Here is a 26,330-nt window from a genome sequence, read left to right as displayed (position 1 = left end):
ACTATCTAAACACTATTATCATTATTATTGTTGTTATTAAATATCAAGGAGGAATTTTCCATTAAATATGTGTATATAATTTGACCATGTTGAAATAAACCAGCATACTTGCCTCGTTCCCCTTTCGTAACTCATAAACTTCCTGAAAGCAGGGAGAGTATATGACTCATTCATTCTTATTTCTTCTACAGTGCCTTTCACATAGTGGGTATGCAATAAATATGTAATGGATAAATGCAAAGGAAATAGAGAGAAATGAAGGAGAATAAAATTATTAGATGTCACAATAAAGAATTCTTAACCGCAACATAATCAAGGTTCCCAGCATAAATCACTTTGATCACTATCGGTCCTCAGCTAATTAAATGAAAGATATCAGATGTTCTCTATTAGTAAAGACTGAAGATGAATATTCACTATTAGCAAGCATTGTACAATAAGGCAAATCACAGAAGTGCTCAAGTTGCTGGAATTTAACATTAACATTTTTCTGATGTCCAAGGAAGCCACAGACATAACAGTGAGGAGTAGGTAGCACAAACACCTTTGCCATCTAACTAAAATATCATGATTCTTTGTTCATATTTTTAGGAATTTCATTTCCCCTCATGTATTATACATAGTCTATAATCAAAGCCATCTCCAATAATTTAACTCTCTTATTTATATTCTTCTTATTACATATTACTTATATTCTTCAATCCTAGTCCCTAATTTCTTCTAGCAGAAGTTTCTGGTCTCACTTCTAGCATGGTCCATTGTGAAAAATAAGATAAACAAGCTTTTATTGGTTGGCATTAATCCAGTGGCACTATCTTGGGGGCAGTACATGACATAAGTGATGTTACAAAAAGGGCTATCAGTGTTGGCCTATATTTCAGAGACATTGTATCCACAATCTACTTGAAAGGGTACAATTTGACATACATTTAAAAGTGAAATTTTTAATTAGATTACAAGACACCTGTATCAAACAGTCAAAATTCAGGTACATAGAATCTTGTTCTGAGACAACAAGTGCCTCTTATAACTGAATAGAATTGAACTTTTCAGGTATATGAGGGAAGGAATAGTGGAACTATATTCATCATAGTAATCTGGAATACAGCCCAAGAGGAGAAGAAAACTAGAGTACTGTAATCACAAGTAATAATTGGGGGTATCAACTACTTTCTACTCCAAAGTTGTCCAAATGATAATTCTTTTAAAAGAGTCAATCTGTAGGTGGGGCAGACTTGCTGAGGTACCACCCAAAGTTATCCTTAGCCCTTCCCTCTGACATACAATCAAAGACAACTGGGCTACTATTGTCAGCAAGAAGCACATGAAGAAGTCAAAAGGGGGCTAGCATTAAATGAAGGATAAAAAGCAATAAAATGAACTCTTAAGAATATTCTTGAAATGTCTAATTTCAGGAAGATTGTGAAAGAAATACTTATCAAGAGTCAGGAAGAATATTTTGAAGAAAATTAACATATTTTTATTAATATTTACAAAAATAATTAGCATCTAATTCATTCTTCGGGTTTACAAAAAATTTTTCTCACAACAATCAATGTGGCAGACAGTACAAATATTATCATCCCCATTTTTTAGACGAGAAAACATAAGCTCAGAGAAATTGTGACCAGTCACTTGCCCATGCCCTCAAAGAGAAGTGAAAGAGCCAGGTTATTTGATTCCAAGTTTGGTTCTCTTTACACTACAACCATAAAATTGAGGAATTATATTTTTTTCCCTTCTCTGTGTTGAAAAAAAGGAAGATGTTCAGAAACTTTAGCACTGAGCTATTAGATAACATATTTGCTGAAAAATTCATATTTTCAAAATCAGGGTTATTTGCATGCTTTTCATGTATATGCTTCATTAATAATAAAGTTATTTTTGAGTACAAAGTGCATAGGTCTTGAAAGACTGCAAATATAAATTGTTTTGTTCGTATCTTAGTATTTACAAAAATTTTTTTAAATCACACAATAATACTTAAAACACACTCTAATCTGTTAACTACAGCACCAAAAAAATTTAACTTTACGTTTTCATAATCTAATAGTGTTTTGATGTCTTTAACTTCGATTTTTTTTTCAATTAAAAATACATACATTTACTCTAAAGTTAGGTTAAAACTCCCATTTTTAAAGAGTATTTAAATTCCTTGGAAATAAACTAAAAAGATTATAGTATAAAAATGCATTTAGAGTAAAATCAGTAGCAACTCTAGCAAAAGTACCCATAAAGAGAATATCAGAAAGCAAAAAGATTACTCAGAAATCTAAGATGCTTTTAAACAAGATTAAGATAAGGACCATTAGAGTTCATGTCGCCGACCTGTCTGCATTAAGATGTATCTAGCCTGGTGCCTGCAACTCAGATGATTCATTCAATATGTGTCATATCAAAGTCAAAGTATCCAAAGAGGAGAAAAATGCTAATGCTTATAAATTTTAGTGACGATCCATCATACCGAATTACTGACCTTTCTTTGGTAGCTGTTTACAATAAGCTTTGGGCATTATTACTGGGATATTATTTCTACAAGGTGGGATGGAAGAATTTATTCTCTTTGTTATGTCACAATTATTATTTTTTAAATTGTTATGCTAAAGTGCTTAATTTAAAAGTGTTATAGATTCCTTTTCTATTTCAAAATTTTTTAAAGTCTTCACTGTCCTGAAAGGTAATCTGCCTTCACTGGTTCCAACTTTCATCATCTTGGCTCCCAAATAAAATGTAGAAACATTCTTAAAAATTTTCAACTTTGCTAACAAAGTTGCTTTTTTTTTAATCTTGCTTCACTGTTTTCAACATGAAGTATTATAGAATACCTGGTAATTTAAAATTGAATAGTTTATATAAGCAATCATCATAACTGCTCTCATTACAACAGGGAATACAATAGGCTGACTCTTGCCAATCATCATATCCAAAACCCCTGCCTGGTTAAGTGTTGGGGGTGTGGGTGGGGGAGGATTTTGGAAAAGGAGGGCACTATCACTTGGTACAGTAGGATTATCTAATTTGTCAATTGACGGAGTTTTGCAGTGAGAGGAAAGGCTTTTTTTTAAACATTAAAACCTAGATTAACCAATTGATCTGTGTGAAATCTATATTCTTTCTTTGATATTAACCTTATGTTCTTACCGATTTCAGATAAAAACATAAAAGTTTTAGCATTTTTTAAAGGAAAAAATGCTTTTGACATTTAAAAGTCCTTTTTACCCCCAGATTTGAGTGTTGATATCTACTAAAAGATGATTAAGAAACCCTCTGGGAACAAAACTCTTTGTAACAAAGTCAGAGGTTTTAGCAAGATGAGAAATGAGAAATTAGAGAGCTCAGCTTCCCCAATACCCACCACAAGAACAGGTCCAAATGCCTCCAAATATATATTTTTTATGCAATGGGAGAAGAAAAGTAACCAAAAAGGCTCAAAAGAGAATAGCCTTCCATAAAAAGAAAAGTAACGGTCATGGAAACAAAGAAGCAAGAGAAAATACTACAATGCTATAAATAAATATTATAAGTCAAAGATTCTAAAGAGGTGATGCCAGAAGGAAAAAATAATGAATTAACATCAATAACACACAGAAATGATGCTGAAACTGTCACAAGACACATTAAATTAGATAATGAATCCTAAGAAAAATAAAGAGGAATGAGTATCTATAAAGAAGAAGATGATAAAGAAAAAGGAACAAAATAAAATGAATGTTAGAAAAAACTTAAGAACATAAGATCTGTGAAATTTTTAAATAAAAATATGGAACCAATGAGAAACAGAACTGTTTGAGTAGAAGACAAAATGCTAGGAAGGGCAAAATAAGATTAAAGGTTGACCCAACTGGAAGACAGCTTGATAATTTTACAAGCAAAGATGACAGAACTAGAGGACAGAATGAACTCCCTGAAAAATGTAAAGAAAGCACTTGACCACCATATTTCAGGAAACCACACAATAAAATTTTCCAGGTTTATTGAGATCAAAGAACAGACTACAGATCAACTGAACCACTGGAGGACAAGAAAAACGAAAGTCAGATTAGACACATTCAGTACTTTATCATCAAATAAGTCAGCCAACGACCCAGAAAAGGATGGAGAAAGTTCTGATTTCTTCAGCCTAGAATTGATGGCAAAGTCAACTAAGGAGGAAAAATAGTATCGTGCAGTTTTGAGCAGAGGGCTATCAAGTCAACATCTGGTTTGAGCCAAGGAGATGGCTATATGCCGAGGGAAGACATGATCCAGCCACCTGGGAGTAAGAGAAAGGATGCCTACGAAATGGTTATGTATATATTCTCTGTATCATTATGTGAAGGACTATTCCTAAGAACAGTGAGAATGCTTGATTCTCAAATGGGTAGGGAAGTCACAACCTATAACCTATACTTGGGAAAGAAAAAAAAGAAGGAAAAAGTGATACTTTGAAGTGAAAAAGAACTCATGGCCTGAAACATATCCTCATACCTCCTATATTATTTCTAACTCTAGCAATGAAATCTGTGATAAATTGCATCATTCTTGTCAATTGGAGTAAAAAAAAAATCTTTTAAGATGAAATTTATTTAATAGTGGCTGGAGTCTCAATTGTCCCAATGTTTTCATCTACAAATAAGTAGTAAGTGCCTACTATGTGCAATGTACCATGTTTAGATTAAGGATACAAAGATTAAAAAAAAGTTATAGCTTCTGCCTTCAAGGAGCTTATTCTCCAGGTGGGCAGGGAGGGGGACACCATGTGGGATGACGGAAGAAAGATAACAGTACACAGGTAAGCATACTATCAGACAAAGAGAAACAGAAAAGTAGAGAAATGGTGCTCTCAGAAAATTTAATAGAGGAGAGAACATTTTTAACTGAGGGGATTGGAAAAGGGAAGTAGCTCCCAGACTGGGAATTTCAGGCACGGGAGATGGTCTCTTGCATGAAGTTAGGAGTTGTCTGTGGAGCTACTACTTACTATGGCTAGAATGGAGAGCAATGTCAAATAAAAATTGGAAAGCTAAACGAGAGTCAGATTATAGAAAGCCTTAAATGCCAACAATGGAATTTATATTTTAAAAGCAAAAGAGAAATGCTAAAGGTGTTAGAGCAAGGGATATGGTCAAATCATTACCTTAAAAAGATTATTTTGGGGGTGGCTAGGTGGTGCAGTGAATAGAGCACCGGCCCTGGAGTCAGAGAGGACGTGAGTTCAAATCTGGCCTCAGACACTTAACACAAAAACTAGCCATGTGACCTTGGGCAAGTCACTTAACCCCAATTGCCCTCCAAAAATAAAAAAAAAGCCAAAAAGATTATTTTTGGCAGCTGGTGAAGGATAGTTTGTAAAGAAATAAAACTATGAGAATTTTCTGTCTTTAAGTCTGAATATATGGTATTTTAATTTGTTCAATTTTTAGACATAATGATCTCTTTTATTAAAAAAAAAAAACTAATTCCAAACTCTGTGGTTTATCACTGAGTCTCATATTGGAAGGGACTTCAGAAGTACAATACATACCCAAGGAAAAATCTCTTCTACACACCACTGCCCCTGGTCCCCCTCCTCCCCACCACAGGTTACCTTATATCCGCTTTCTATGCATTTTGTATTTACTTCTATAGGTACATGCTGTTCTCTTTCTTTGAACTTAAGGTTCTTGAGGTCAGAGTTAGCTTTACTTTTTCTTTGTATCAGCACTTAGTGGGCACAAAAAAATGTTTTTGACTGATCAGTGAACCCTTGTAAAAGCAGCTCCCCCTCTGAACAATTCTATTCTTTTTTCAATGATATCTCCATCTTATCATTCAGGCTCAAAAACAAGTTAGCTTTAAAATATGGAGGGTAACAGATAGATAAGGGAAATCAGTCACCAAATCCTGTTAATTCTTCCTTCATTATGCCTCAACCATCCAGTTCTTTCTTTCTATTGTTCCAATGACACCACCCTAATCTAGGCCATCATCATCACCTACTATATGGACTAATCAAAAGTATTTAAATTTTTTTCACCACCAAAATCAAGGAATAATGGGCCCTAGGGCAGAAAATTGAATAAAAGAAGGGAAGCAGGCTGGATTGTCTTTCAAAAACTGTGCAGTATTATTTTTTCATGACCTCAAACTTATCCCTGAAACAAAGACATCTTATTTTTTTCTCTTTTAAAAGTTTTATGTGAGGTTTTTGTTTTCACATCATCATCACTTATATAGTGTCTACTATGTAACATCCTAACTACTTGACAAATAATATCTTATTTGTTCTTCACAACAGTCCTGCAAGGTAGGTTCTATTATTATTCCTACTTTACAGATAAGGAAACTGAGGTATGCAGATTAAGTGACTTGCCCAAAGTCACATAGCTAGTAAGTGTCAGAGGCTTGATTTGAGCTCAGATCTTCTTGACTTCAGGCCCTGCACTCTATCTATGGCATCACAATCAATTCTCTGAATACTGCCTTCTTCATTAAACATTCCTTTGTAACATAGGGGGGAAAAAGCTATATAAGAGCAGCAAAACAATTGCATCTGACAGCTTATGCAACATTCGGTATCTGATGCCTCTGCCTCTCTACTGAGATGAAACATATGCCATCATCCGTTCTAGGAAGCTTAGACTGGTTATTGCAATAAATCAGTTTGGCTGCCTTTTGGTGTTGCTTTTGTTTATATTACTGTAGTCACTGCACAGATCCTTCTCCTATTTCTCTTTATTTGACTATGTATCAGTTTATATAGGTTTACTCTTGCTGAATTCCTTATTATTTGTCTTTTTTATGGCATAATAACATTCTACTGCATTCATATGCCACAATTTGTTCAGTCTTTATCCAAGTGATGTATACTCATTTTGTTTTCATTTTTTCCTAAAGGAAGGGAGAGAGGGAGAGGAAAAAGGAAGGAAGGAGGGAAAGAAGGAAGGAAGGAAGGACTTATCATTGCTTACCAACCAGGAACTAACTCCTGGGCATATAAATATAAGCAAAGAGAAAGACAGTCCCCTGCCCTAGAGGGGAATGCAGGCAGGTTCTCCCAAAGGGAGGAATCCACCAATGGGAGAAAAGGAACAGTCTTGCAGAGGAATATAACAGAGTGAGTAGGGGTGTAGGGTGTTCCTGAGTAAAGAAGCCCCAGGAACTGAAGGAAGTTTCCAGAACACCCAGCAGTAGAGAAGGCATAATTTTGAAGTCCAGATAGTTAGGAACAGGGCCACGAACACAAAAAGTGTTGCCATTTTGATGTCTAGAAGGCCTATATGTTTAACAACAGTATTACCACAATGATGCCGTATGGTTCTGAGACTTGGAATATTTAAGTTTCTGAGAGATGAGGGTTAATAAAAGGATAATATAGAGGCAAATGGTAGATGCAAGTAATATCTAACACATTACCAAGAAATGCACAAGAGGAAACAGTATAAAGGTTGTTATCAGAGAGTTATATGACAGCAAAAGAAGGTGGACAGGTCATGTGACAAGAATGAGAAATAACCAGTGGACATGCCATGTCTTCAACTGGGATATATAAGACATCAATTGAAGAAGAAAATTAGAACCCGAACATCTGGTGGTGGTCCTAAATCATCCTCCTGTGGAGAACTTAGTGGAAGACATGGACAAAAATCACTTGGAATAAGAAGGCACGGATGATCTGAGACCCTCATAACTGGAAGAAGTACCCACGTCACGAAGATCACAAATCCATCCAAGAACTGCAGTATTTTCTTTTCCATGTGTCAATTCATTTGTCTATGAAGTAGCACAATCAGAAGCAAACCAGTTATCTGGAAAAGTGAGCACCACACTCAAGGGAATACTGATGATAGACAGCTTGAATCAAAATAAATTATTCATACAAGATGCATAAGAAACAAAAAAGGACAAAGAATTTGTCAATGAGATCCTAGAAGCACATTCAAGGAAAGATGATACAGGTAAGGTGGCCAAGTTTAACAATCAGTATAATAGAAATCAGCAACACTAAGCCATGTTCTCCAGTGAGAGAAGCTAAGTAAAGTGCTTGGGGGAAGGGACAAAAAGCCAAGAGAAAGTGCCTAGGCACAGACCATGCCCCAACCCAGAAACACATTCTCTTTTTATCTCTCCCTCTTATAACCTCTAGTTTCCTTCAAAGCTGGATTCTGATGACACCTCCTACCCACTTCCCATTTATTACTGCTCTCTCTAGCCTCAAATTACTTAGTTCTTACTTATTTGTTTAGTTGTTATGTCTCTCAATAGAATTTAAATTCCCTGGAGGAAAGGATTATTTTTTATTTTTATCTTAAAATTAATCTGATTGATTGGGTCTTTCTCTACACTTTCTTTAAAATTGTTTTTCTTTAGCAGGCAAATGGGAAAAAAATCTTTACAGTTAATTTTTCTAATAAAGGTCTCATTTTCAAAATAAATAAGAAATGGGTTTAAATTTATAAGAATAATAGCCATTCTCCAGTTAACAAATGATCAAAGGATATGAACAGGAAGTTTTCTAAGGAAGAAATTCAAGCTATCAAGAGTCAGATAGGAAAAAAAAATAGATAATTAAAGGTAACCTAGAAGTTAATCTCACTAATAATTAGAAAAATGCAAATTAAAATAATTAGAAAAATGCAAATTAAAATAACTGAGGTTCCAAAAAGTTGACAGAAAAAGAACATGATAAATATTGGTGAGAATGCAGGAAAAAATACACATTAATGTACTTGGGTGGAGTTGGTCTGGCTGTGAATTGGTTCAGTTCTTCTGGAAAGCAATTTAGAACTATGCTCAAAAACTTATTTAAACTGTACATTACCTTAACCCTGTGATAGTACTACTGTTCTCCAAATAGATTAAAGAAAGAAGAAAATGATCCATATGTAAAAAAATATTTAGAGGAACTCTTTTTTGTGGTGGCAAAGAACTGGACACTAAAGGGTTGCCTGTGAATTGGGGAATGACTGGACAAAATATGATAAATGAATATAATACTATTGTGCTATAAGAAATTATGAAAAGAATGGTTTCAGAGAATCCTGGGAAGACTTGTATGAACTAACACAGAATGAAAAGAGCAGAACCAAGAGAACAATACACAATAACAGCATTATAAAGACAAACAACTTTGAAAGACTTAACAACTTTGATCAACACAATGATCAACCACAATTCCGGAGGATGACTGATGGCATATATTACCTCCCTCCTAACAGAGAAGCAATGAACTCAGAGTACAGAATAAGATATATTTTTTGGATATAGCTAATGTACAAATTTGTTTTAACTACAAATATTCATTACAAAGGTTTTGGGGGTTGTTTCCCAATGGGGGAGAAAAATGAGAGGGAGAAAAAATTGATCTTTGTTAACTGAAAAAAAATACATTTCTGCTTGGCAAGTAGATCAAATGTTTGCTTGCTGGAGAGATTTCGAGGGTCCTTTGGTTAGGTTACGGTGGCAATTGATTTGCAAAGACTAAATTCCCTTATGAAATAGTGATGGTCTGTGTTTAAGTCTGTTGATTGAAACACTGCTCATTTTTCAGGATCAACAGCTTGTTTAAATAGGGCAGGTTGGAGTTGCCTCAACTGTACAACATATTCTAAATATGATGCTGATTTTGATTATTGCTTTAACAAGTTGATCTGACCATATTCATAAAGCTGACTTAGAAATGATTCTCACATTGGAAACCTTGTTATTTATTGTTAGCTTAAATACAAAAATTTCATTTTTTAATGTTGTCAGTACTTCTTGACTCTCTTCTCAAAGAAAACATTCACAATATACAAGCCCAAAGCTTTTATATAGCTCATAAGTGTTTTCCAACACTTTTCCCTAGCATTCCCTGTGTTCACTTTTACATATGCATAATGGCTACTGACCCCATCACTCAACTGAAACTGTTCTCACCAAAGTTACTAACAATCTCCTAATTAACAAATTTAATGGGAGCCCCACAATTTTCATATTCCTTGACCTCTCTGAAGCATTTGACACTGATGACAACCTCATGGTCCTGGTTTCACTTTCATCTCTGGGTTTTTGTGACACTTGATCTCTTTTAGCTCTACAAAGATATATTGTAACAATTTGGAAGATCTTACTGAATTTTTCATAGAATTACTCTACCTCCTCATGTTCTGCAACAGTTGTTGGCACAAAACCTGCAATTATTTTCCCAGTAATCTTGTTACAGATACTTTTCATTGTTGACCAACCAGGAACTAACTCCTGGGCATATAAATATAAGCAAAAAGAAAAACAGTCCCTGCCCTAGAGGGGAATGCAGACAGGTCATCCTAAGCCACTCTTCCCAAAGGAAGGAACCCACCAATGGGAGAAAAGGAGCAGTTGTTGTGAGCAATGGCATTCATAATAAATGAAATACTTTTAGAAATTATAAGTAAAAAAAATCCAACAACCATGACCTCTGCCAAGAGGACATGAGTGACAACTAATACTAACAAGGAAAATTAAGGGATTGGCTTTAGAAAACACCATATCCACTTGTGAGAGACTGATGAAGATACCAATAGCTAACTGCCCTGAAGTAATTTTTAAACTCTATTTTCTCAAGATGTTCTATTATTTTCAACTATTTTGTCATCACTCTGAAGGCTACTGCCCCATACAGTATCAAAAACACTTGCAAGGTCTGACTTATAATTTATACCTCATTTTCTATCAAAAATTGTAACCAGCTACTATAAGATGTTATCTCCATTAGCAACATTATTCCTTTACCCTACAATTAATGCAAATCAAAAATCTTTTTTATTCTGTACAATTAAGAAATGTGTTGGAAAGTAGGAACCTGATCTGTTTTGTTAGTTCTTCACGCTACTCAGCATAGAACATGGAAATGCCCTATTAATACTAGCTAAGGATTAAAATTGGACAGGTCAAGGGCGGCCAGGTGGCTCAGCGAGTAAGAGCACCAGCTCCAGTGTCAGGATGACCTGGGGATCGAATCCAGGCTCAGACACTTAGCACCACACCCAGAAATAACTGGCCGTGTAACCTTGAGCAAGTTACTTAATCCCGATTGCTTAAAAAAAAAAATTGGACAGGTCTATTAACTCTTTCAAGACATAAAAGCAAATTATTTGGGGCTATATAATTATTGCTATCTTAGAAGACTTTAAATGCTAAGGTCCCTCCAAAAATAGCCAGTAATAATAACTAATAATTAGGCCAGTTTGTTTAGAAGTGTTCTCAAAAGCAAATTTCATGTTTATGGCCATTTTATAGCACTCATCTATTTCTACTATCTAAACTTCGCTCCTTTTCACAAAAGCTGTTAATGCCATTGCCTTGAAAAAAAGGGACTGCAAGCAGACCCAATCCAGGTTTAAGATCTCTAGTTGGAGCATTCAAAATAGTAGGTATGGGGTCTTTTAGTTTTGAACAGATAAGAATTATTGGAGAAAGTAAGAACAGTGCTGTGAGAAGAGAACTAGCAAATAATACAAAATGGTACCCCCTTATATCCACCTGTAAGATATTGGTACAGATATCAGTAACTTAAACTTCACTAACATCATTCTTTACCCATATCTTCTCAAGGGGACATTTTAATTATTTATTAATTAAAATTAAATTAACCATTCACCATTGCCCTCACTCCAGAGGGAAAGTATGAACATAACTTTCAACAGCTGTGGAGAAATCAACTCAAGCAACAGTGAGAAGGCTCATGGGGCAGGGAGTGTGAGAAGGCTCATAGGACAGGCAGTGTCCCCATGGAAAAAGTTGCAAATCTAGGATCTTTTATTTTACGCCTGTGATGTTGGGTAAGTGCTTTTAACCTTTCTAGGCCCATGAGAGAGATAGGATTAGATACCTTCTAAGGTCTCTTCCAGTTCTAAATCTATGATCATATGATCTTTATATGTGAAGAATGGAACCAAAGGTAAAGTAAATTAAAGCAATAATACATAGTTACACTATTGATTCTAATCAGCTAATCACAGGAGCAGAGTAAGATTCTTTATAGACTCCAATACAACTGTGCCTACAAATTAAAAAAAAAAAGGGGTAAAATTCTCCAGTAGGGAAGAGAGGTTCTCAGGCTAACCAATTCATTTGATAACTTTGAGAAATCTTGGTTCAGTATGAGAATTTAAAATAAGTTAAGTATGCAGAAATATATATACACATATATTTATGTATAACGCACTCCAACCTTTCCACTTATTGCTGTTACTCAATCACTTTTCGGTCATGTCTGACCCTTCATGACCTCACCTGAGGTTTTCTTGGCAAAGACACTGGAGTGGTTTGCTATTTTCTTCTCCAGCTCATTTTACAGATGAGAAAACTGAGGCAAACCAGGTTAAGTGACTTGTCCTGGGTCACACAGCTTTTATTTCAAAATAATTTTTTTAATCATTAATAAACTAATTTATGGAAATGAGTTATTACAATAAATTTAGATTTCAAAACCCCAGTAAAAATTCATTGGGAGCCCCTTAATTTGGAATTTAGAGATTATGAAGGAGTTAAAATGAAGTTTGCCTTTAATTATCAATGAAGAAATGTTTGGAAAGTAATTTAATACTACCAACAAGATTTACAGGGATATTTAAAAGCTACTTAAGCAAATTAATTCTTTTAAACACCTTCTGACACTTAGAAGCATCAATTTAAATACAAATAATTGGATATATTAATCACAAATCATTCTTATCCAATCAGCTGTCAAGTCATAGTATTACAGGATCATAGCTTTAAAGTGTGAAGGGTCTGGGGCAGCCAGGTAGCACAGCGAGTAAGAGCACCAGCTCCAGTGTTGAGAAGACCTGGAGATCGAATCCTGGGCTCAGACACTTAGCACCCACCCAGAAACACCTGGCCGTGTAACCTTGAGCAAGTTACTTAACCCCAATTGCTTAGGGGTGGCCAGGTGGCTCAGCGAGTAAGAGCACCGGCTCCAGTGTCGGGATGACCTGGATCAAATCCGAGCTCAGATACTCAGCACCACACCCAGAAATAACTGGCCGTGTAACCTTGAGCAAGTTACTTAACCCCAATTGCTTAAAAATAAATAAATAAATAGATAGATAGATAGATAGATAAGTAAATAAATAAATAAATAAAAATAAAGTGTGAAGGGTCCTCTTAGATCATTTAGTCAAACTCTAACATTTTACAAATGAGGAAACTGAGGTCCATACAACTCAAGTGGTATTTGCAAGCTTGGAAAAATTATAGATTTTTTTCCCTCTCACATTCCTGCCACCTTTCACTAAGGGAGACAGCACAGAATAATGGATAGAATTTTAGATGGTATACTTGAGTTCAAATATCTCTCATAGACTCAGTTTCTTCATCTATAAAAAAGGGATAATACCAACCAGAAACACCTGGCCATGTAACCTTGAGCAAGTTACTTAACTCCGATTGCTTAAAAAAAAAAAAGGGATAATAATAACGTCTTCTTCCTATGGTTACTGCGACCAAACAGAATAACATGTAAAGTGTATTTTAAATGCTAAAGCACTGTATAAATGTCAGTTTTTAGCTTCTGATGTTTAAGAAAATCCAGGTTTTTTCTAGGTACCACTTCCTCTGGCATTCCCTCCAAGGCTGGCAACTCCTTCTTTCACACTCCCTAATTGATACACAGGGACAAGAGAGAGTTGGCGTGCTATTTGTTCCCAACACCAACATATTCAGCTACTATCACATGGCAACTACCTTTTCTCCTATAAAGTTCATTCTATGTTATACAGATCTTTATTGTTGATATATATGACTTCCAGGTCACTCTTTCATTCCCAATGGCTTACATTAATCTCCACCCTAATCCCTACCTCCTTCAAACACCTTGGCTTCCCAGTTTCTGGACCTCTATGACCTCTTTCCAGCTAATCTCAAACACGCCCAGGTCTATCCATGCTTTTCTAAAATCAACAGACTCATCATTTTTTAAAGCACAGTAATATTCCATCACAATCATATAACACAACTTGTTTCGCCATTCCTCAATTGATTGGAAGAAAAAAAAAGAAATGTACATGATAAATTTATTACATATTTAAAAGGAATACCGTGTTTCCCCGATAATAAGACACTGTCTTATTAAATTTTTTGGACAGAAAAACACCAGAGGGCTTATTTTCAGGGGAAGGCTTATTTTAATGAACATTGACAGCAATTTTAATAAACAGGTAAATGTGAACAAAAAAATGTACCTTTATTCAATAAGCAAATCACTGGGGAAGAACAGGATGACGCGCTCACTGCTGCAGCTCTGATTGGATGCAGCTCGGAGTGCGGGGGGCGACGGTGCCTACAGAGGGTACCGTAATGTAGCATGTAGCACAGGGGATCACCTTCACTACAGTAGCAATCTCAATAGGGCTTATTTTCGGGGGAGGGCTTATTTTCGAGGAACCTTACACAGTAAGGGAAGGGCTTATTTTCGGGATAGGTCTTCTTATCGGGAAACACGGTAGCAAGTTGTACATAATAGACTTGCAGTTTCCTGTGAAATCATCTTTTTAATTATTCTACTGTTTTGGAAATGCTCATTTTATTTCATAAATTAAAAACTAAATTTTTTTTTAAATGTACAGGGATGGTCACATCTTAAGACATATCTCTGCTACCCTCTAAATGAATTTGCTCGAAGTACCAGACTTCCTAGTTATAGCTCGACTCCCCACATGTCCAAATTAGTGAAGTTTTGTTGAATTTCTTCCTTGAGCAAAAAAAACAAAAAAACAAATCTGTAAGTATGAACAAAGCATAAGTAATACTTCTGCATAAATGTTTTTAAAGCCTTTTAAAAGGAAAGCTGGGGGGGCGGAGCCAAGATGGCGGAGTAGAAGCACGACCTTCCCGCGGCTCTGGCTTCCACCCTCCCCAATCCATGTAAAAAGGGGACTCTAAACAAACTTTGGAGCTGCAGAACCCACAAAATGACACAGAGAAGCTAACCTCCCGCTGAGGACAGCCCTGCAGGCCGGCAGGAATTGGCCAGCGCAGCGCTTTGGGAGCCGAGCCCAGCACCACGCGGAGGCTTTAGCCCCAGGGTGGGCCTGACCAGCCACCAGCCAGAGGGACTCCAGATGAGCAGCAGCTGTGGCCATTTCCAGATTTATCAATACATAGATGCGAAGGACAAGGTGAGAGGCCAGTGCAGTTGGGACCCAGGAAGTGGGAGTGCGTAGCTTTTACCCCCGGAGCGAGAAACCACTGAGACGCCAGCACAGCCTGCCAGTGCCACGTGGCGGCTTCAGCTCCTGGCCTGCAGAGTGTAGGGGGACCAAGCACCAGTCTGAGGGGTAATTGCTCTTGCTTTAACCTGCTTGGATCTGGATTGCAGTCTAGGGTGGAGGTCCTGGGGTGTGTGTACAGCTTGCCAGAGCGTGTGGAGACCTCAGAGAGGGCACCCATCTAATACCTCCGGCAGCTGAGAAAACCCCAGCGTTTGGGACGAAAACTCCCCTGTCTGGTGGCAGAGTCCTACTGTGGCAAAAAGCCCAAAAGTCAAATCATTGAGTGGCAAAATGAGCAGGCAAAGGAAAGAAAGCAGACAGAAGATTCCAACATTACACTCCTATTTTGGGGATAAGAAGGAGCAAGGCATGGAACAGGAGGAAAACAGTGAAGTCAGAACTCCTGCACCAAAAGCTTCAAAGGAAAATACAAGCTGGTTACAGGCCATAGAGGACCTTAAGAAGCAGATAAGAGAAGTGGAGGAAAAATTGGGAAGAGAAATGAGAACAATGCAAGAAAATTATGAAATGAGAGTCAACAGCCTGACTGAAGAAAATAATACCTTAAAAAACAGACTGACTCAAATGGCAAAGGAGGCTCAAAAAGGCAATGAGGAGAAGAATGCCTTAAAAAGCCAAATTTGCCAGATGGAAAAAGAATCTCAAAAACTCAATGAGGAGAATCATTGCTTCAGAATTAGACTGGAGCAAATGGAAGCTAATGACTTTATGAGAAATCAAGATGCTGTTAAACAGATCCAAACAAATGAAAGAATAGAAGGCAATGTGAAATATCTCATGGGAAAAACCACTGACCTGAAAAATAGATCCAGGAGAGATCATTTAAAAATTATTGGACTGCCTGAGAGCCATGATCAAAGTAAGAGCCTGGAAAGCACCCTCCAGGAAGTTCTCAAAGAAAACTGCCCTGATGTTTTAGAACCAGAGGGCAAAATAGAGGTTGAAAGAATCCACCGATCACCTCCTGAAAAAGATCCCAAAAAGAAAACTCCTAGGAATATTCTAGCCAGGTTCCGGAATTCCCAGATTAAGGAGAGAATATTACAAGCAGCCAGGAAGAAACAATTTGAATATTGTGGAAACACAATCAGGATAACCCAGGATCTGGCAGCTTCTACACTGAGGGATTGAAGGGCCTGGAATGTGATATTCCGGAGGTCAAGGGAGCTGGGATTAAAACCAAGAGTCACCTACCCAGCAAAACTGAGTATCATGTTTCAGGGGAAAATATGGTCATTCAGTGGAATACAGGACTTTCAAGTATTCTTGCTGAAAAAACCAGAGTTGAATAGAAAATTTGACATTCAGATACAAGAAGCAAGAGTAGCATGAAAAGGTAAACAGGGAAAAGAAATCATAAGAAACTTATCAAAGTTGAACTATTTTTTTTTTTAAGCAATCGGGGTTGAGTGGCTTGTTCGGGGTTGCATGGCCGGTTGTTTTTTCTGGGTGTGGTGCTGGGTGTCTGGGCCCGGATTTGATCCAGGTCGTCCCGGCACTGGAGCCGGTGCTCTTGCTCGCTGAGCCACCTGGCCAAAGTTGAACTATTAACATTCCTACATGGAAAAACCATAATTGTAACCTATGAAACTTTTCTCAATAATTGAAGGGATTATAAATATATATATATATATATATATATATATATATATATATATGTCTTTATATGAAGGTATTCGGGCATATGAATACATATGTGAATGTGTGTATATACGTTTACAGGTATACATAGATAGAGGGCACGGGACCAATTTAACAGGAAGGGATGATACTTAAAAGGTGAAATTAAGAGGTGAGAGGAATATAATGAGAGGAGATGGGGAGAGACAGAGTGGGGCAAACTATCTCATACAGAAGAGGCAAGGGAAAATGGTTACAATGGAGGGGAAGAATAGGAAGGCAAAAGGGAATAGGTCAACCTTATTCCTATTGAATCTGGCTTGAGAAGGGAGGGAAATACACACTAAATAGGGGATTTCACCCTCCAGGAGGATAGGGGGGGAAGGGGATGTGAGGGGGGATGATGGAAGGGAGGGCAGGCTGGGGGGGAGGGAAGTTGGAAGCACCCACTTTTCAAAAGGGACAGGATCAAAGTAGAGAATAGAACAAGTGTGAGGTGGGATAGGAGGGAGGGAAATATAGTCAGTCTTTTACAATACATCTACTATGTTATTGTTTTGCATTAGCCACGCATGTACAACCTATACTGAACTGCTTGTCCCCCCAGTGGGGGTGGGTGGCAGGGGGGGAAAGGGAATGAATCTGGAATTGAAAGTTTAAATCAAATATTCAAATATATATATGTGAGTGTGTGTGTGTATATATATATATATATATATATATATATACATATACTATTATTAATACCATCTTACATGTAATTAAGAAAAAAGATATACAGGCACTGAGGCATAGAGATCCACTGGAAAAGTTGAAACATGTATGGGAGAAAATATGGGAGAGAGCAGATTGGAGGTGGGGATATCCTGTGGGACTGCTGTTTTGGGGGGATGGGTAGGGGGAAAATGGGGAGAAAATTTGTAACTCAAAATCTGGCGGAAACGAATGATGTAAATCAGCAGTTAATAAAGCATTTAAATTAAAAGGAAAGCTGATATTTGACCTATCGCTACTAGATAAGTCTAAGTGCAGTGTTATCAACAAGAAACCATGCCATACCATAATACCCAATATTAGGAAATTGTGATGCTTAGTATTCCTGAATCTCAAAGTCAACTCTATTCCAAAATCCTATTTGTAGCATTTCTAAAAAGTGTTTAAGGATTTCTTAAACTCTAATATACATATTTGTATAGATGCATTATAAGCATGTAATTCAATTATCCCTATTTTGTAGGATTTTAAGTTCAAATCTAATTTCATCAATCCCTACTAATACCAGTTGGCAATTCATTCTGGTGGTAGAAAGCTGAGTGTGATAATAATCTAGCTAAAATTGTGTAACTGAGAGATAATTCTATTTTAATTTTCACAAAATTACAAAGAACATTGAAAATTGGAAGTCAGAATTTCCAATTGGCTGCATCTAAATTCATTTTAAGCCATTCGTTCAAAATACTTATTGACTATCTTTTTCATGGCTCTGCTACTAGGGGCTGACTAAGATAACTCACTGTAGTAGAGAGATGACCCTGGGTTCTCAAAGGATGTACCACCTAATCATAAATTGTGGCATCTCCTAACAAACTAGAAAGGTTTCAAGTGTAAGCTGTGATGATTCCATCATTTAAGGACAAACCTAGCTCCAAAAGGTTTATCACAAGTAGGCTGGAGGACAGCTAGATGGTGCAGTGAATAGAGCACTGGCCCTAGAGTCAGGAAGATCTGCATTCAAATCTGCCTGAGACACTTACTAGGTGTGTGATCCTAGACAAGTACCCAACTACCTCTAAAAACAAAACAAAACAAGAAGACTGGCCAGGTGATGATTTCTCTTGCTGTATACTAAAACTAGAAGTATTATGATCTGCTTACCACTGGTAAAATCACAAATTCCTGAAGTATGATAATATGTGTGGGCCTCTTTGTGCTTAGTACACTTGAGCTACCAAAAAAAAAAAAAAAAGATACAGTTCTTCCCTTCAGTCAACATAACCCAAGTAGAGAACACAAATAGATAATATGCACATGAAACCACCAAAAAAGCAAATACCAAACACATATGAGTGACAGATGAAAAGTATAAGACACACACACAAAAAAAATCAATTTGCTATGGAAAAACAGAGTACACCAGTGATTCAGGTGAGCTGGAGGTAACCAAAATAGGTTTCAAGGAGGAAGCAAATGTTGAGCTTAATCTTAAAAGAAATAACAGCCATGGATTGGCACAAAAAAGGTGGGAATAGTTCATACCATGACAGGGAAGGGAAAATTACCTAAATGGCCTTTAAATGTATTTGATGAGGAAAACAATGAATAAAAGTAGGACTTGACGGAGGACTGATCTTCCAGACCTCAAACCATATTAAAAAATGGTAACTGTCAAAACTATTTGGTATTGGTTTAAAATTTTTTAAATTAAATCAAAAGAATGGTATAGATAAGGAAAAATCAGAAACAATTTAATTCAATAGACCAATATATTTGAAAACATTAATTACCTAGAAAACAAATGCCTATTTAACCAGAGCAGCTGGTAAAACTGGAAAGCAGTCTGGTGGAAATTAGGTTTAGTCAGCCAAGCAGTTAATAAACATTTATGAAGTGCCTACTGTGTTACAGGCACTGTGCTAAACATTTTGGATAGAAAGGAAAGTAAAAGCAGTTACTTCTCTCCAGGAGCTCACAGTCTAAGGTGGGAGACGACACACAAACAGCTATGGACAAACAAGCTGCATACAGGATAAATTGGAGGTAATCAGCAGGAGGAAATCAGAAAAAATGACTGTTAAAACGACTGTATATATGATTCAGTTAATGAAATAAATTTTAAAACATTAAAAAAAACAATTAAGGGAAATCAGAAAGGATTTCTATAGAAGTTGGGATTTTAGGTGAGACCTGAAGAAAGCCAGGGAAGTCAGGAGGGATAATAGTCCAGGCACAGGGGAAAGCCAGCAAAAATGTCCAGTCAGGAGATAGGTTGTCATGTGCAAGGAACAGCAAAGAGGATTTAAGATTATGGGTGGTTGGGGAAGAGAAGCAGGGAAGGGGTGCAAAGAGGGGACATAAAAGATGTAAGAAGATTGGAAAGAGAGGGGGAAGCCAAGTTATAAATGGCTTTGAATGCCATAAGATTTTCTATTTGATCCTGGAGGTGATAGACAACCACTGGAATTTGATGAACAGAAGGAAAACCAGTCAGGCATGTGCTTTAAAGTTTAGACCAACATTTTGCAAAGATCTAGCAACAAAACCAAAACTCAAACAAAACTCAAAACCAATATATGATCTAAACATTAAAGGTCATACCATAAAAAAACGAGAAGTGAAACAGATGAAGTACCTTTGTACCTACAGCTAAGGGGTGAATTCTTAAGTGAAAAAGGTTTGCAAAAAGATAAAACAGTTAATTTCAATTAAATGAATTGAAAAACTTTTGCATGAACAAAATTAATGCAGAGGTTGAGCTAAGATGGCAATGATAAGGAATAGTGCAGGGGGCTCTCCTCCACAAACTCCTCCAACCAGGCTTGCTTGGCATAGCAAGATAGAGGGGTCTGTGAACACTTGGGTCAGGTCAGAACAGGTGCACACAGGGAGCAGAACACTGCAATGCCCAGGAAGAGGTATGCACCAGTCAAAGAAGAGATCTCAAGCCCAGAAGAAGGTTCTATCACACCCATTCTAGGGCAGGGCACTGCTACAGAGACAGGTGTGATCGGGGCTGCTTTGTCTCTACCTAGTTCCAGGTCTATGGGTGTGGAATACTGCAGATAAAATGAGACTCTTTCAGTCTTGGGTTAGTTTTGTTCAACTGCTTTTTTTCTCATTTTTATTTTTTGTTAAAAGTGATGGCTCTCTGAGAGAGGGAAGAAATAAATTAGGAAATGCAAATAATGTAAAATCAAAAGATACCAATAAAAATATATATGTCAATAGAAGTAATATGAAACTAAAAAGATACAATTTTTTTTTAGTTAAGCACCTGGGGGCAGCTAGGTGGCGCAGTGAATAGAGCACTGGCGCTGGAGTCAGGAAGACCTGAGTTCAAATCCAGCCTCAGATACTTAACACAAAACTAGCCATGTGACCTTGGGCAAGTTACTTAATCCCAACTGCCCCTCCAAAAATCAAAATAAGTAAATAAATAAAGCACCCGATTACTCCCACTAAATCTAGGGTGACTGAGCAGAACCACAGAGTTCCTCAGTTGCAGATTCAGATCAAACAAGAAGATGATAGCCCACGTCTTTATAGAGAGATACTAACAGTCTACAGCAAACCTGACAACTTGGAAGTAGGTAGGGGTCAAAATTAAAATAGGCTAAACTTCTTTGGGCACAGATAAGTTAGACTAGAGACAGACTGACAATGGTTGGTTGCTGTGGGTGATGTGACAAATAGGAGAGTTTGTGTGGCAATCCAAGCACCTGGGCCGTATTTTGTACAAGCCTAGTCTACAGAATAGAATAGATACATATATATATAGATATACAGATAGAATTCCAGCATGCCAATTGCCCTGAAGCTGTACTCTCCTGTAGGTGTGGTATCCCCACTAATAGAAAGGAAGAGGCTATTTCACTTTAGCATCTGTAACCTCAGTATTTAGCACAGTGCCTGGCACACAGTAAGTGAACAATAAATGCTTTCCATTTCACTCATTTCTGGTAATTATAAGGTTAACAAATGGACTGACACTCAATAAATACCTGAAAATATGCAAAAATATATACATGGTAAGGAAACAAAATTTTCTTATACAAATATAATTCATAAGATATCCAAATAAAATAATGAAAATTTTCAAATATGAGAAACAGACTGAGGATTTCCATAGGTGATCAACCAAATGATCTTTAGTTTTATCAGTGTAGGGCATTCCTGGTGTGGGAACTGCCTTTCCCAATATACAGATCACAAGTTATCTGTGACTTGGTAGACCATAGATCCATAGATTTATAGCTAGAAGGGACTATAGAGACCATCTATCTGGTCCAACCCTCTTGCTCCACAGAGGAGGAAACTGAGGTAAAAAAAGATGAAGTGATTCGCCTGTACAGTGGCAAGGTTAGGATTTGAGCCTGTCTTCCTGAATCAAAGCTCTGCATTACAAGGCTTTCACTAAAAGAGTTTCAATAAAATTAAAAGAAAATCCAATGGCTTACTACATTAACACTTTGAATTTTAACATGTAGGGTCATTCCCAAGTATTCTTTTACTTGACAGCACAAAGGTGGACTGAATAGAAAATGAGTTTGTTTTTAAATCAATATATTCTAGGGGAAAAAATGGTGTCAGTCACCATCTACTACTCAAATAAAAAGGGACACATTTAAACTAAAACTAACTCATTAATATTTTATTAGTAAACTATAATGTATTCTTCACTAAGAATAATCCCCTCAACAAACCTAGTAACAGTAGAAGCACAGAAACAGTGAAAAATATAACAATTAAAATCAATTACTGACATCTAAGATTCAGACTTGGCAGCTAGGTGGTGCATTAGATAGAACACCAGGCCCGGAGTCAGGAAGATCTGAATCCAAATACAATCTCAGACACTTAGTAGCTGTATGACTCTGGGCAAGTCACTTACCCCCTATTTGCCTCAGCTCCTCATCTGTAAAATGGGGATACACTAGGTAAGGAAATGGGAAACCACTCCACTATCTTTGCCATGTAAACCAAAGACTTAGACACAACTGAATGACTGAACAACAACAAAAGGTTCAGGCTTAGATTCATGTCCCCTTTCCCTGAAACAAAAAAGCTTTTTGAAGCCAGTGAGCTAACTAGTTTCATCATCCTGTGAAATAATAGTGAGTCAAAAGATGAAGCTTTATGATTCAAAGGTTAGTGTTATTTGATTACACATACGACCAACAATAATTAGTTCAAGCCCATTGAGCATTTAAAATCTGGAATTAAAAGCTCCTTCTTAAAGTGTATTTACATGGCATGCAGCCTGCTCAGCAATGAAGAACTAAACGTAAATTAAGATCTCAAACTCAATGCTAAACTATAATAAACTTTATTTGAGAGTTTCATTTTCGGTTTCCTTATCTTACGCATGTGGGGGGTGTGGCGTGTGGGATGGGCTCCTCTATAAGGAGTATATTTCAATTCATTCATTAAGCTAGACAACTTGTTCAGTTAAGCAAACCTACATTTTATGGTCTATGTAGTCACCTAATGGTCGATTTCAGTAACTGCAGTAAATAGTGCTGTCAGAAACATATAAAATCCCAGGAGACTGGACTCCAGAGGTGGCATTCTCTTCCTCTACTTGGCCTAAATAGTCACTTTCCTTCCATATAAATATTGAATTCCACCTGGGTCTCTATAGAACATTTCTTTTTTAATTGTTGAAAACATTATAATGAGAGAAATCTTAAACAAGAAAATTGGTCTTAGATGATGTGCTGAAGGTCTTCCATGCTCTGGTTGTTTTTCATACTGTGGGTATTTTCATCAGTAATTACAGTCTTGTGAAGTAGGTTTACATTAGAGCTGGCACAGCTCCATATGTGCTGAAAAACATGTTCAATTAGGTTGCTGCCACGCACATAAAGAATTGCCATTTTGTACCATATCTATAGGGGTTTGGCAAATGGTTTTCAATTTGCTCATGCTGTCTACACTATCAGCATTATTTCCTCACTTCCTGACTCTGTGCTTCTGATCTGGGTTGGAATGTGGTTTTAGCAAAAGGTTTTTTTTCAACCTGCTTGTGGTTTTGTTTTTTTCTTTCAGATTGCTTTGGGATAATCTGAGTTCCAATGCTACCACAAATAACTTCCTTGGGGAAGGAAGTTTCCATATTTTAAGCTTTAAAAGTTCCATTGATTTTATGTAAGGCCAATTACTTCCTTTGATAAAAGGGAAAAAAATTACTCTATGGCTTTGAATCTAGCCTTAACTACTAGTCTTTGGAACAAACATACTTAGCTTAGACACTTCACTGTGGAAAAAATCCTGACTTCTGTTAAGAATAGTCTTAGAAATAAGCATAGCTTGAAAGAGGAAATATGAGAAGATATACAAACCTTTGCATAGGCTGCGAAGGATGTAGATTTACATTTTTCTAAGTATTGATCAGTTATGCTGACTTTTTCTTTCTTTTTTTGTCTTTACAAATACTATTTATTATATAGGATGGCTCTCTGGAAGGGGGAGGAATGCTGAGGGAAACTATGGTGATGTAAAAAATTAATAAAAACTTTTCTTAAAAGATGGTTCCTAGATGTTTATGTTTATTTTATATCCAGTGTGCCTGGAATATTTTATTAACTAAATTTATTAAGATTCTTCTTAAGATGATTAAATTAATGTGACATACTTGCTGACTATGTGGCCATGTATAAGTCACATCCTTTCAATGATCTAAGGAGCTCTCTGGGAATGTAAGTGGCAGAGAAGGGATTGGCCTGTACTGGTAGAGTTTCCTTGACTCAAAATCCCCTATACCAATAAAATCATAGGTCCAAGACCCTAGTCCTAGCCTTATCTATATCTAGAATTGATTAAATGTAGTTCTTGTCCATAAAGTTTATAGAAAGTCTGTGAAGAGATCCCAGCTCAAGTATTTTTACTGATATAAACATATTACTTCCATTCTTATTCTTACAAGTATAACTTGTTATAGAAAAATAATTCTAGGGGGCAGCCAGGTAGCGCAGTGAGTAAGAGCACCGGCCCCAGAGTCGGGATGACCTAGAGATCGAATCCCAGGCTCAGACACTTCGCACCCACCCAGAAACACCTGGCCGTGTAACCTTAAGCAAGTTACTTAACCCCAATTGCTTTAAATAAAAAATAGAAAAAAAAAGAAAGAAAAATAATTCTATCTGCTTGCATTAGAACCAGGCTTGAAACACAATTAAAATATAATTCAATTTGATTCAACAAGCATCTATTAAATGTCTCCTATGTCAGGCATTGTGTCAGGTGCTTCTCAAGAAGCTTACATTCTACTAGATGGAAATAACATATACAAAGAGAAGTAATTACAAAGTAAATACAGAGTGTTTTCAAAGAAGAGAGGATGATACTAAAGACTAGGGAACAGGAAAGGCCTCCTTTTGGAGGTAGCATTTGAGTTGAAACTTGAATGGAGCTAGGGATTCCAAATAGTGCAGTTTAAGACAGCACTTTCTGCATAGAGAGCAATGCTGCCAATATGGCTTCTCTCAGGAGGGGGGCTATGTTGTTAATACCTTAAGTAGGAGAGGACATTACGAAATTTCTATTTGAGTAAAGACTTTCAAATATCGCAGTAAACCTAAAAACTACCTGAAAGAAAATGACAGTATATAATTGTCTTTTTTTCAGGAAGTAAAAAATTGACCCTTGTGATATGCAACCAAAATACAAAATGGTAACGCCTACAGAGGTGTTTATACTGGGGTCTGTGAAACTGTTTTCTCAACATTTTGATAACTGCATTGCAATACAATTGGTTTCCTTTGTAATTCTGTATATTTTATTTTGTACACTGTAAAAAATATTATTTTGAGGAGAGGTCTGTAGGTTTTATCAGACTGCAAAAGGAGCCAACACAAAATCAGTTAATAGCCACTATGGTGTTGTTGGTATCGTTGGTGTTCGGTCTTGTTTGACTCCTCATGACCCGCTTTGAGGTTTTCTTGGCAAAGGTACTAGAATGATATGCCATTTCCTTCTCCAGCTCATTTTAAAGATGAGGAAACTGAGGCAATCCAGGTTAAGTGACTTGCCCAGGGTCACACAGCTAATAAGTCCTAAGGTCAGATTTGAACTCAAGAAGATGAGTCTTCCTAACTCCAGGACCAGCACACCCGAGTTACCCCAACCACTGTGTTAGAGTCAAATTATTAGGCCATGCAAAAGTATAACTTTATTCTTTTTCCCTTTGGGTGTGAAAGTATTCACACAGATGTTGAAAAGTTGCTGCCTGTGATCCTATGCTCTTGTCTGAATAGAACCTCTCAAGGTCAAATGAAATCTTGTGCTTTTATCAGACAACCTTTCATGATTACCAACACGCCATTCTCCCCTCCCCCTATACCCCTATCTTTCTACTCCCAACACAGGCAATAAAATTGTGTATTAGGCAAAGATTTCAGGTTACTTTCATTGCTTCTGGTCCCAGGAAAATTAAGGTGAGAATTTCGTATGATTTTGAAAAGTCAGAAGCACAAGTGAGTATTTCTTTACCTTGTAAGATGGCAAGAAGCACAAAATCCCTTGGCTCACTGTTTGGCACACAGACAAGAGAAGTGCTCCAACTTCATCCTGGAATGCAAAGGTCTCTGTGTGCTGGAAGGTGGCACAGAGATTCCGACCCTTGGGGCCTGACCCAATAGTGCCAACCCAAACCTATTATGTGAAAAAGTCAGCATCAGAAGTATGCTTAAACCAGACAGGCAAATAAGTACTTTTGAAATTTTTATTTTATTTTTAATTTATGGAATAAAACTAATATTTCCATAATAAAAAAAACCATGA

The 26,330-nt window shown here is 36.8% G+C and overlaps 1 protein-coding gene across 4 annotated transcripts in view; it reads right to left on the bottom strand.

Annotated features, from left to right (window-relative positions):
• Nucleotides 1-26,330, bottom strand: part of BRIP1 (BRCA1 interacting DNA helicase 1) — a 240,837-nt gene that overhangs the window by 103,003 nt on the left and 111,504 nt on the right. For all 4 annotated transcript variants that reach the window (XM_069078100.1, XM_069078101.1, XM_069078102.1 and 1 more), the window contains one exon: nucleotides 26,040-26,201. In XM_069078100.1, coding sequence (XP_068934201.1) covers nucleotides 26,040-26,201 — 162 coding nt within the window. The remainder of the gene's footprint in view (nucleotides 1-26,039; nucleotides 26,202-26,330) is intronic.

This window comes from Petaurus breviceps, unplaced genomic scaffold (assembly GCF_028583685.1).
Source record: "Petaurus breviceps papuanus isolate PSGF00001 unplaced genomic scaffold, PetGlider_PUasm1.0 91023, whole genome shotgun sequence".
Taxonomy (NCBI): Eukaryota; Metazoa; Chordata; class Mammalia; order Diprotodontia; family Petauridae; genus Petaurus; species Petaurus breviceps.
This window is presented reverse-complemented; position numbering and strand designations above follow the sequence as displayed.